Source organism: Colobus angolensis, unplaced genomic scaffold, assembly GCF_000951035.1.
Source record: "Colobus angolensis palliatus isolate OR3802 unplaced genomic scaffold, Cang.pa_1.0 Scaffold387, whole genome shotgun sequence".
Classification (NCBI taxonomy): domain Eukaryota; kingdom Metazoa; phylum Chordata; class Mammalia; order Primates; family Cercopithecidae; genus Colobus; species Colobus angolensis.
In genome coordinates, this window is record NW_012117232.1 from 17,221 (window position 1) to 30,662 (window position 13,442).

The window sequence follows — 13,442 nt, forward strand, 5'->3', positions numbered from 1 at the left end:
AAAAAAAAAAAAAAAAAATTAGCTAGGCATGGTGGCATGCACCTGTGGTCCCAACTACTTGAGGGCCTAAGGTGGGAGGATCCCTTAAGCATAGATGTTCGAGAGTTTGAGGCCACAGTGAGCTGTGATGGCACCATTGCACTGCAGCCTGGACAAGGGAACAAGACCCTGTCTCTAAAAGTTAAGTAAATTAAAACAAAATAAAATAATAAAATAAAAAGGAAGCAAGAATGGATATTGGGGAGGAAGACTGGAGGGTCTTTTTCTAACCTAGACAGAAGTGATGGTGGCTCAGACAAGGGTGATAGCACTAAATATGAGGGAAAATGTATGGATTTGTTATGTTCTGGAAGCAGGAGAGAATGGCATTGGGAGTGAATAGATTCTGGGAGGTGAGAAAGAGATGCTATGAATTCTTCGATGAGACATTTGCATACCAGGCACTCTTGGTGCTTAGATGTAGTGCCTGGCACATAGAGGCACTCACAGAGCACTTGATAAGTGAACAAATGAATTAATGCCTTATGGATGACTCAGGTTTCTGGCAGGAGTGGCAGAGTGGATGCAGCTGCCGTTTAGTGAGATGGGGATGACTGGGAGAAGCACGTGCTTGGGCTGGAGAGCTTCGTCTCTAACTCACGCGTGTGAACTTTCAGATGTCTATTAAGTATCCATGAGAAGCCGGGCACAGTGGCTCACAACTATAATCCTAGCACTTTGGGAGGCCGAGGCAGGTGGATCACCTGAGGTCAGCAGTTCGAGACCAGCCTGGGCAACATGGTGAAACCCCATCTCTACAAAAAACACAAAAATTAGCTGGGTGTGGCGACACACACCTGTAATCCCAGCTACTCAGGAGGCTGAGGCAGGAGAATCACTTGAACCCAGGAGGCGGAGGTTCCAGTGAGCAGAGATCACGCCACTACACTACAGCCTGGATGACAGAGAAAGACTGCCTTGGAAAAAAAAAAAGTCTCCATGAAAGACACTGCGTTGGCATTTTGATGGACAGGTCTGGGCTCAGAAGGTGCTCTGTGATGTCTATTCTCTCTAGAATAATGAGACAAGGTCATCCCTGAAAGGCAGGTGGAGGAGAACACTCTGCCGGGTCCCCTGCACTCACTGGGCGTATGCCCTGTTACCCTGCTGTGGACCATTCAGGGAATGCTGCTCTGCCCTGCTGTGCCTAGAATTTCTTTCCAGATACCTGAAGCTGTGGCTCTTCCTAACGGACTAGGGGTGATCCTGGCCTCTGCTTCAGCCTCAAATCCTGGGATGTCTTTTTAAAATTTTTTATTTGATTATTGTTGCTATTATTATACTGTTATTATTTGAGACAGGGTCTGGAGTGCAATGGTGCAATCATAGCTTACTACAGCCTCAACTTCTTGGGTGTAAGCAATCCTCCTGCCTCAGCCTCCCAAATAGCCAGGCCCACAGACACACAGTACCATGCCAAGTTAATTTTTAAAAATTTTTTGTAGAGGAAAAAAAAGGGTCTCATTACATTGCTCAGGCTGGTCTCGAACTCTGAGCTCAAGCAATCTTCCCCCACAAAATGCTGGGATTATAGGCATAAGCCATTGAGCCCAGCCAGGATCTGTCTGTTTGGCCTTTCTCTAGAGACCTCTCTGTTTCTATGAACCCCATGGCATCAACTGGTGGAGGAGGCCAGGGGTGATCATTTAGCTCCTTCTTCCCGCAGTTCTAGTCCAGCCTCTCTCTGCCTTCCAGGAATGACTCCCTCTTGTAGGGCAGCCTTCACCAGCCTCCCTAGATCCAGGCCAGGCCAGGGCACAGCTTGTTGCAGTGCTGCGGGCAGTCAGTGCCACTGCAGCCCAGGAGTGGTAGGAAAGGGTGCGAGTGGCTTCCAGTCTGGGAGGTGCAACCCGTGGCAGTCCTTATCACATCTGGAATTTTCCCCACCAAGGACCACGTGTCTCGGGGTAGTTAGGAGCTCTAGAGTTAAACCTGGGTTGGATCCCTGGTTCAGTCATTACTAGCAATGTGGCCTTAGACCTGGCCTCAGCTTTGTTTTCCTCACCTGTGCAATGGAGTTAATCAGAGTCCTGCCTGGAGGGAGGCTGTGACTTCAAAACGTGATTGATGCACATGAGTGGCCAAGGTTTGCCTGACCACAAAGTTTATGCTTTTTTTTTTTCTTTAGGACGGAGTCTTGCTCTGTCACTCGGGCTGGAGTGCAGTGGTGCAATTTCAGCTCACTGCAACCTCCACCTCCCAGGTTGAAGCGATTCTTCTGCCTCAGCCTCCCAAGTAGCTGGGATTACAGGTGCACACCACCATGCCTGGCTAATTTTTGTATTTTTAGTGGAGACAGGGTTTCACCATGTTGGCCAGGCTGGTCTCAAACTCTGGACCTCAAGCAATTCACCTGCCTCAGCCTCCCAAAGTGCTGGGATTACAGGCATGAGCCAATGCACCCGGCCTAGTTCCTGTTCTTTTTATTTTTATTTTTATTGTTTTTAGAGATAGGGTCTCACTCTGTCACACAGGCTGGAATGCAGTGGCACAATGATAGCTCAATGCAGTCTCAAACTCCTGGGCTTGGGCCCAGGGCAGTGGCTCACACCTGTAATCCCAGTACTTTGGGAGGCCAAGGCACGCAGATCACCTGAGGTCAGGAGTTCAAGACCAGCCTGGCCAACATGGTGAAACCCCCATGTGTACTAAAAATACAAAAAATAATAATAATAATAATAATAAATAAATTAGCTGGGTGTGGTTGCAGACGCCTGTAATCCCAGCTAGCCCGGAGGCTAAGGCAGACAAATCTCTTGGAAGCAGGAGAATCGTTTGAAGCCAGGAGGCAGAGGTTGCAGTGAGCCAAGATTGCACCACTGCACTACAGTCTGGGGGACAGAGTGAGACTCCATCTCAAGAAAACAAAACAAAACAAAACAAAAAACTCCTGGGCTCAAGCAATCCTCCTGCCTCGGCCTCCCAAGTCATGCTCTCTTTTAAAAAAAATGGTTTTATAAAATGGATGGGGAACAGAACAAGTACTCTGTATTTAATCACATTACACATATAATGAACATGCCTATTGCTTTTAACAAACCTGTGACGTATGTCTAATTATTAACCTCATTTCGTAGATGGGAAATTGAGCCTCAGAGAGGTGATTTGCCCATGATCATGGAGCTCATAGGAGGCAGAGTTGGGATCTGAGCCAGGGCAGTGCAGTTCTAAAGTATTTACACTTTACACTTTATCACGACATATCTATTTCCTGGAGAGTCTGTTGCTCATAATTAAAATTTGTAATTAGTGTAACTGTTATTTTTGTTCAGGGCAGGGAACTTCCCTTGCTTCTCTCTCTCTCTCTTTCTTTCTCTCCCCCACTCTCTCTGTTTCTCCCCCCATTCCTGCCACCCCCTCTGATGTGTTTGATATTCATCTGGAAATATGCCTGCACTCTGGCAAAATAGTACTATTTTGTGTCTTTGAGTGCTTCTAATATACGCAGATGGCTTCATACTATAAATCGTGTTCTGTTTATTTCCCTCCTTTTCTTTCATTATGAAATGTTTCAGACACACAGAAGTTATAAAGAATCATGCACATCCAGAAGCCAGCCTAAGGCATGAAATGTGGTGAATACAATCATAGCTCACCTTCCCACACCTGTGGCCTGAGAACCTGTTTTCTGATCTTTTCCTTGCACTGGGATGTGGAAATTTTTCACATCTCTTGGGGCGTGGAAAATTCTCACATCTCCTGGGGTATGGAAAATTTTCACATCTACCATAGCAAATTATGTCAGTGGCTGAAAGGAAGGGATGAGAGAAGTCCCTGCTCCACTGAGCTTCCTTTTGTGCTTTGGCCAACAGGCGACCTCAAGGGTAGGCTGTTCTCCTTGCCAACAAAGCCTTTGTTATAACACACGCTGGTGGATCCTCCCCGCGGGCACAGGGAGGGTTCTTCACAAGAGGTTAAGAAGGAGCCACCCCCAACCAGACCCTCCTGAGGCAGCCTGGGAGCCAAGCATCACCGTGCAAGGAACAAAGGGTGCCCAGGGTCGTTTCACCGAGTGGACCCAGGTACACACAGGGTGCAGGGGACTGAGATGAAAACCCAGAGGACAGGGCCAAGTCTACGCTTCTCATTGCTTTGTCCTTCATACCGAACAGAGAGCTTAGCACACAGCTGGTGCTTAATAAACGTTTGTTTCACTGAGTCCCCAGGGCCTAGCACAGAGCATGGCACACAGCTGGTACCTAATAAATGTTTGTTCTACTGAGTCCCCAGGGTGTAGTACAGAGCATGGGACACAGCCAGTGCCTAATAAATGTTTGTTCTACTGAGTCCCCAGGGGCTAGCACAGAGCATGGCACACAGCCGGTGCCTAATAAATGTTCTACTGAGTCCCCAGGGTCTAGCACAGAGCCTGGTACACAGTTGGTGCCTCATAATGTTTGTTGCACTCAGTCCCCAGGGCCTAGCATGGAGCTTAGCACCCAGATGGTGCCTAATGTTTGTTTCACTGAGTCCCCAGGGCCTCCTACAGAGCCTGGTACATAGTTGATGCCTAATAACATTTGTTTCACTGAGTCACAAGACCTAACACATAGCTTGGCACATGGCTGGTGACTAATAAATGTTCCACTGAGTTGCAGGGCCTGGCATGGAGCCTGGCACACAGCTGGTGACTAATAAATGTTCTGCTGAGTCCTCGGGGCCTGGCATGGAGCCTGGTACACAGCTGGTACTTAATAAATGCTTGCGGGCAAGAAATAGAGCCAGAAGGGGGGAAAGAGAGAAGGAAGGAGAGAAAGATGGGAGGAAAGAAAGACAGACTAGCCAGGAATGGCCACCTGTAAACCTGGGTTGGGATCCCACCCGTGGCACTGACTGTGGCCTAGAAGCAAGTGGCACAGCCGTGCCTGAGTTGGACTCACATTCCTCTCTCGTGCCTCCGATTCCCACCTGTGAAATGGAGGTGAAATCACGTTTTCCTCAAAGGGCTGTGCTCCGTGCCTGCCACTCAAATAGAAATCCTGCTCACCAAGTGTTAGGGCCGGTTCTCAGTACACCTACTGCAGGCTGCACAGTATCTTTGGTTGCTGTTCCTGTCTCCACCGTGAAGATGGAGCCACGTCCCTCGCCGCCCCTGGCTGGGCCCCACCTCCCGGAGACTCAGGAAGGGCTTGGAATCGGTGCCAGCTTCGCCGGCTGTGGGCCCCACGGCGGTGATGAATAACTTGTTTATCTGCTGGAGCTGCTCCCACCGCTCTCTCGGTGCCTGGCAGGCAGAGGTCTGGAAGGGGCGGGCAGGGACGGGGAGGGCTGGCTCACCAGGCAGCCGCCGCCCCTCCTCCCTCCTCCCTCTGCCCCACTCCCCAATTCAGCATCAACCTCCACCTAAACCTGCTTCCTGCGCTTTCCTGCTCCTCATCTTTCCCCAAATCCTGTTTTGGAAGAAGCAGGTTGAAGTGTTTGAAAACGCAGGCTCTGAAATCAGACTGGATTCGAGTCCCAGCTTTGTCGCTTGTCAGCCATGTGACTTTGGACACAACTTAAACTCTTGGAGCCATCACTCCCCCTGTAAAGTCTGTTTTTTTTTTTTTTTTTCCCCTGAGACAGAGTCTCACTCTGTTCCCCAGGCAGGAGTGCAGTGGCACAATCACAGCTCACTGCAACCTCCGCCTCCCAGGTTCAAGATCCTCCTGCCTTAGCCTCCCGAGTAGCTGGGATTACAGTTGCGCATCACCACATCCACCTAAAAAATTGCAATTTTACTAGAGATGGGATTTCGCCATGTTACCCAGGCGTGTTTCAAACTCCCGACCTCAGGTGATTCTCCTGCCTTGGCCTCCCAAAGTGCTGGAATTTCAGGCATGAGCCAGTGCGCCCAGCCTCCTCCCCTGTAAAGTCTGATGAGAACCTTACTTACCTAATAGGGCTTCACCCTTGAGATAACCCACAAGGGTCCCCTCACCCCGCCTCCCTCCTGAAGCTGCCAGAATGCTTTTCGTGCTTGGACCCTCCCTTAAGGGCCTCCACTCTTACCCTGAAAGGGAGTCTCCACCTCTAGGCCTTCCTCTCACTTTCTTGCACAGAGAAAGGTTAGGTTAGGTTAGTCTGTGTGTGTGTGTGTGTGTGTGTGTGTGTGTGTGGCAAGGTCTTGCTCTGCCTCCCAGGCTGAAGTGCAGTGGGACAATCATAACTCACTGTAGCCAAGCTCCTGGGCTCAAGTGATCCTCCTGCCTCAGCCTCCGAGCCACCACACCTGGTCTCCACATTATCTCTCTAATCTACTCCCTCTGCTATGGTCTGAATGTGCATGTTCCTCTGTCCCCAGATTCTTACATTGAAACCTAAATCCCCAATGCAATAGTATTAAGAGGCAGGGCCTTTGAGAGGGTTAGGGTTATGAGGACTCTGCCCCCACGGATTAGATTAGCACCTTTATAAAAGACGTTTGAGGCCAGGTGTGGTGGCTCATGCCTATAATCCCAACACTTTGAGAGGCCGAGTTAGGGGAATTGCTTGAGCCCAGGAATTTGAGACCAGCCTGAGCAACATAGTGAGACTTCATCTCTACAAAAAAAAAAAAAAAAAAAAAATTAGCCAGGCACGGTGGTGCATCTATAGTGGCAGCTAATTGGGAGGCTGAGGCAGGAGGATCTCTTGAGCCTAGGAGGTGGAGGTTGCAGTGAGCTGTGATCACGCCACTGTACTCCAGCCTGAGTAACAGAGTGCGACTCTTGACTCTTTAAAAAAAGAGAAAAAGTGATTGTGCCACTGCACTCCGGTCCGGACACCAAAGTGAGACCTTGTCTCAAAATATATAAATAAAATAAAAAAGGCTTAAGAGAGCCAACTTGACCCATCCATGTACCATGTGAGGATACAGTAAGAAAGTACCATCTATGAGGAACGGGCCCTCTCCAGACACTGAATCTGCTGACAGCTCGATCTTGGACTTTCTCCAGAACTATGAGCAATAAATTTATGTTGTTTACAAATTACACAGTCTAAGGTATTTGATTATAACGGCAGGAATGGACTAACCCCTGCCCATGTATGGTCTCAAGCCTGAGTCACTACCTCCAGAATAACCTCCCTGACTGCCTTCTTGCTTCTCATCGAGGCTGCCCCGTCTGATCATACCACTTTCTTATTAGAAATTCTTCACCGACATCCTTGAACCCAGAGCACATGTGTGCACTGGAGGTGTTGCTGCCCTTCAGAGATGTTTCAAAATTTATGAGAGCATGTTTGGTTGTCACAATAATTCAAGAGTGGGAATACTGGCATTCAGTGGATGGAGGCCAGAGATTCTAGACTTCTGGAAATGTACAGAACTTGTCCCCACAACAAAGATTATCAGAGGACCCGCCAGACATTCATGTGGGCAAAAATCCCGTTTATCACTAAGTCCACAACCTACCTTCAGATTACATAAAATGCAAAGTGTTGGAGTGTTTTCTTCCTTTAAAAATGTACCTTGGCTGGGCATGGTAATCCCAGCACTTTAGGAAGCCAAGGTGGGGAGGATTTCTTGGGGCTAGAATTCAAGGCCAGCCTGGGGAACATAGGGAAATCTTATCTCTTAAAAAATAAAATAGGCCGGGCACGGTAGCTCATGCCTGTAGTCCCAGCACTTTGGGAGGCTGAGGTGGGGGGATCACGAGGTCAGGAGATCGAGACCATCCTGGCTAACACAGTGAAACCCCATCTCTACTAAAAATACAAAGAAAAAAAAAAAAAAATTAGCCAAGAGTGGTGGTAGGCACCTGTAGTCCCATCTACTTGGGAGGCTGAGGCAGGAGAATGGCGTGAACCCAGGAGGTGGAGCTTGTAGTGAGCAGAGATCAGGCCACTGCACTCCAGCATGGGAGACACAGTGAGACTCCGTCTAAAAAAATAAAATAAAAATAATAAAATAAAATAAAATTAGCCAAGTGTAAATGGTGGAGTCAAGGTCTTGCTCTGTTGCCCAGTGTGCAATCTCAGCTCACTGCAACCTCCACCTCCCAGATTCAAGCGAGTCTCATGCCTCAGCCTCCTGAGTAGCTAGGACTACAGGTATGTGCCACCACACCCAGCTAATTTTTGTATTTTTAATAGAGACAAGGTCCCACCATTTTGCCCAGGTTGGCCTTGAACCCCTGGCCTCATGTGATCCACTCACCTCAGCCTCCCAAAGTGCTGATATTACAGGCATGAGCCACTGAGCCCAGCCAAGCTGTACAGCTTCTGAGCCTGAATTCTTAACATCTCTTCCCATGAACCTGCACTCTATGAAACATCACGTCGTGCTGTCCATGGGTGGCTTTGTCCCATCACTGGGTTATGCATCGCAAGAGGGCAGGGATCAAGTATTTTCATTCCTGAACACCCAAAGGCTGACAGAGAGTGGAAGTGCATCTTAACACAGGAATAAGTCAATACCCTAATCACTTGTGGTCAAAAATCACCCTTGGAAATTTTATTAGTTTCTGACTGCTGCTTTAACAAATTACCATGAACTTAGTGGCTAAAACAACATAAATTTATGATCTTACAGTTATAGAGGTCAGAAGTTCTAAATGGATCTTACTGGGCTAAAATCAAGGTGTCAGCAGGACTGAATTCCTTCTGGATGGTCTAAGGAAGAATCTGTTAATTTGCCTTTTCCAGTTCCTAGAAGCCACCTGCACTCTTTGGCTTGTAGCCCCATTACCCCATCTTCAAATCTACCAACGTTGAGTGAAATCCTTCTCCTGCTGTCATCTCTGTGGCTATCTCTTCTGATTCTGTCTTTTCTGTGATTACATGAGGCCCACCCAGTTAATCCAGGCATCTCCCTATTTTCAGGTTAGCTGCAGCTAGGCATCTCCCTATTTTAAGTGATTTGACTACTAACCTTAATTTTATCTGCAAACTTAATTGTCCTTTGATATGTAACAACATATTCACAGGTTCTGGGGATTAGAGGTAAGCATCTTTGGGGGCCATTTCTCTGTCTACCACAAGAATCCCTTAAATTGCCCATGGATTTGCAGGGTACTGAGAAAACAACTTAGATTCATGGTTCAAAGCATGGAGTCTGGAGCAAGATTATTGAGTTCAGATCTCAGCTTTTTGACCTTGGGCACTTACTTAACTTTTCTGTGTCTCTGTATCTCAACTTCACCACCTGTAAAATGGGGATGATAATAATAGTGCCCACTTTGCAGGTTAGTAAACACTTAGAATGATGCCCAGGACATAGTAGATGCAATGTGGTTGTTTATTAAATATATTAAACTTCATGGGTATATATAGCATTGGAACAAGATTGTGGTGTCTGGCTGAGCCTCAGACAAAATTATTGACTTGACTCTCAGCCAGCTGTGAGGTACCACAGACGTGGAGACTGACTCAGGAGTCTCATTTTTCTCTCACTCTGGGACATGTGCTTGCTAAGCGGAGGAGGATGCTGAAATCATCTGTATTATTTCAATTGTTTATGCTTCTTTCTATTTTGCCAAGTGAGTGACAAAATTGACTGCAGATTTGATGTGACTTCATTATGAATATGTGTTGAATGAATGAATGAGTGGATGGATGGATGGATGTGTCTTCCCTGAAGATCTGTCTCCACCACACATCCCTCCATGTGGGTTCTCTTTCATGGATGGCTTAGGGAGGTAGCTACAGAAAGGGTGATAAGAATGATGCTAGGATTCGGCATCTGACTGGCATTTACCCTTCCTCAGGATCCTGAGGTCTCGTTCAGGACCATGGAGAGCGGCACCAGCAGCCCTCAGCCTCCACAGTCAGATCTCCTGTATGTGTTTCCCCAGAAGGGCTTGGAGCCTGGGGACATCGCGGTGCTGGTTCTGTACTTCCTCTTTGTCCTGGCTGTTGGACTATGGGTAAGCCAGGCCACGGAGGGATGGGGGATGAAGAGAGAAGGAAATGTCTGTTTAGAGGTCTGGAGTTAACCTCATCCTTTTGAGCTAAGATACTGACTGTGAGAGGAAGAAACTAACACAAGGTTATAGAGTAATCAGAACTTAAAAATTTTAAACATGCATTGGGTGTGGACTGTTGTCAGACACTGTGTTAAGCATTTTCACTTACGTTTCTCATGTAATTTTCACAGTGCCCTGTGAGAAAGATGCTATTACAATATCCATTTTACAGATAAGGAAACAGAGGCCCAAATAATTTAAGACCCTCATCCTGTAAGTAAGTTAGGAGATCTGGGGTTAGAATCCCTGTCTCCCTTACTTTGAAGCTCATGGGCTTTTTTGTTTTTGTTTTTTGTTTTGTTTTTGTTTCTGTTTTTTTGTTTTTTGTTTTTTGAGATGGGATCTCCCTCTGTTGCCCAGGGTACTAGAATACAGTGGTGGCAATCATAGCTCACTGTGGCCTCGACTTCTTGGGCTCAAGTGATCTTCTTACCTCAGCTACCAGGTAGTTAATTTTTAATTTTTTTTTTTTTTTTTGTAGAAATGGAGTCTCCGTATATTGCCCAGGCTGGTCTCAAATTTCTGGGCTCAAGCAGTTCTTCCATCTCAGTTTCCCAAAGTGCTGGGATTACAAACAACCCAACTTTTTTTTTTTTTTACTCTAAAGAAAAACTTTAAAGGCAGTACAATCACACAGTTCAAAAATAAAAATCACTTATGAGAAGTGATGAAAAGTCTCAATATTAGCGTTCTCTCCACAGGTCACCAGTATTATTAGCTTGTTAGTACATTAGCATATTGTTCAAGTGTCTTTATGCAAATCCAAGCAAATTTTAATATGTATATTTCCCTCTTTCTTAAACAGAAGGTTTCTTATACTGTTTTTTAACTTGCTATTTTTCACTTCTCAGCATCTTTTAGATATCTTTTCACATTAGCACATAGACATTCCTTATCTTCTTAAAAGTTGCACAATATTTCCTTAGATGATTGTGCTGTAATTTATTTAACTAGTCTCGGGCTGAGGGTCATTTGGATTGTTTCCAATCTCTTACTATAATAAACTATACTATAATAAACAAACCCTGGCCGGGCACACTGGCTCATGCCTGTAATCCCAGCACTTTGGGAGACTGAGGCGGGCACATCACTTGAGGCCAGGAGTTTGAGACCAGCCTGGCCAACATGGTGAAACCCCATCTCTACGAAAAATACAAAAATTAACCGGGCGTAGTGATGGGTGCCTGTGGTCCCAGCTACTCAGGAGGCTGAGGCAGGAGAATCACTTGAACCTGGGAGGCGGAGGTTGTGGTGAGCCGAGATCACGCCATTGCACTCCAGCTTGGGCAACAAGAGTGAAAATCTGTCTCAAAAACAAACAAATAAGTAAATAAATAAATAAACTCTGCACACTATTTGGGAGTGTAGCTATAAGACAAATTCCCTGCAGCAGAATTGCCAGGTTAAAGAATATACACATTTGGTATTATACTAGTTTGTGTCAAATTGCACTCCTTAGGTGTACACATCAGAAATGATGCGGAAGTCTGTTTTGTCACATTCTCACCAACAGTGTATTGCCAAACTCATTTTTGTCAGGCTAGGAAAAATAATATCTCAAAGTATTGTTAATATGCATTTATCTTATAATGAATGAGGCTGGGCCCCATAACATATGTTTAAACACCATATATTTTCTTTATGTGAACTATGGCTTCATATCGTTTGCCTTATTTCTATTAGGTTCTTCTTCTTTTTCTTATCAATTTCCAGGAGCTTTTTTTGTGTTAAGGATATTAACAACTTTGAGATAAAAGGTCAGGCGCAGTGGCTCACACCTGTAATCCCAGCACTCTGGGAGGCCGAAGTGAGCAGATCGCTTGAACTTAGTTCAAGACCAGCTTGGCAACATAGTGAGATACCATCTCTACAAAAAACACAAAAATTAGTTGAGCATGGTGGCACATGCCTGTAGTCCCAGATACTTGGAAGGCTGAGCCAGGAGGACTGCTTGTGCCTAGGAGTTCAAAGTTACAGTGAGCCATGATCATGCCACTACACTCCAGCCTGGGTAACAGAGTGAGAGACAGTGGAAAGAAGGAAAGAAAGAAAAAGAAAGGAAGGAAGGAAGGAAGGAAGGAAGGAAGGAAGGAAGGAAGAGAGAGAGAAAGAGAGAGAAAGAAAAGAGAGAGAGAGAGAAAGAAAGAAGAAAGAAAAGAAAGAAAGAAAGAAAGGCAAGAGAAGGGAAGGGAAAAAGAAAGAAAAAAATGAAAGAAAGAAAGAAGAGAAAAGAAAAAGAGAAAGAGGAAGGAAGGAAGGGAGGAAGGAAGGAAAAGGGAAGGGAAAGGAGGGGAAGAAAAAAGAAAAAAGAAAGAAAGGCAGAAAGAAAGAGAAAGAATGAAAGGAAGGAAGGAAGGAAGGAAGGAAGAAAGAAAGAAAAGAAAAGGAAAGAAAAAAAGAAAGTGAATCACCAATGTGATGGTATTAACAGATGGGGTCTTTCTAGGGTGATTAAGTCATAAGAACTGAGCCCTCACGAATGGGATTAGAGACTTTATTAAAGAAGCTCAAGGGAACAGTTTTACCCCTTTTGGCCCTTCTGTTCCTCTGGCATGTGAAGACACAGAGGAGGTGCTATCTGTTAGGAACAGGCCCTCACCAGACACCAAACCTCTTGGTGCCTTGATCTTGGACTTCCCAGTCTCCAGAATTGTAAGAAACAAATTTCTGTTGTTTAAAAATTTTGGGTATTTTCTTATAGCAGTGTAAGACAGACTGAGACATGAGCCTCAGTTTCTTCCTTTATCAGATTGGCCTAATGACACCAACCTCATAGGGGTTGGTAAGGATTAAATGAGGTGATGCATATAAACTGCTTGGCACAGCATCTGGCACATAGTAAACACTCAATAAATGGTATCAGTTATAAAATATCATAGACAAGCCATGAGCCTAAGACTCAAATGTCTAGGGAGATCAAGTAGGGTATCATAAAATAAATGTTTGTAGCAACAAGTGGTAGGAGCTGTGTTGACCTCAAGAGTTTATGTCTCCTCTAAAGACACCAAAATTAAAATTTTCTCCAAAACTGTGGGAGAAACAAAATATATTTGATCTCCCAGAAATATATCCAAATCTGGCCCTTAGGACTCCCAGTTTGCAATCCCTGGCCTTGGCCATTTTGAGATGCCTCTGATTACTAATGTCTTCCCTCACCCACCTCTCTTCTTTTTTATAGTCCACAGTGAAGACCAAAAGAGACACAGTGAAAGGTTACTTCCTGGCTGGAGGAGACATGGTGTGGTGGCCAGTAAGTGGTCTTTGGTTCAATTAAAGTCACTTCTTAAAGAATCTTCAAGTGCTGGGATTCTGTCCAGCCTTTGATCTCTCAGGACTCTCTGGTCTCATGTTGTTTGGAAGTCATTCTCTAAACTAGAGAAGGCTTAGCTCCAGCTCAAATTTGTTTAAACAACAACAAAAAAATTCATCAGCTCACCTAAGGGAAAAATCTGGAGTTAGGTTTTAAAAATAAATATT

At 45.6% G+C, this 13,442-nt stretch overlaps 1 protein-coding gene across 4 annotated transcripts in view; it reads left to right on the forward strand.

The window, feature by feature from the left end:
• Positions 1-13,442, forward strand: part of SLC5A11 (solute carrier family 5 (sodium/inositol cotransporter), member 11) — a 74,299-nt gene that overhangs the window by 3,392 nt on the left and 57,465 nt on the right. For 3 of the 4 annotated variants that reach the window (XM_011954615.1, XM_011954618.1, XM_011954614.1), the window contains exons 3-4: positions 9,708-9,866; positions 13,144-13,215. In XM_011954615.1, the coding sequence (XP_011810005.1) occupies positions 9,732-9,866; positions 13,144-13,215 (207 nt within the window). In that variant the 5' untranslated portion in view covers positions 9,708-9,731. The remainder of the gene's footprint in view (positions 1-9,707; positions 9,867-13,143; positions 13,216-13,442) is intronic. The other variant, XM_011954617.1, reaches the window with a different exon arrangement.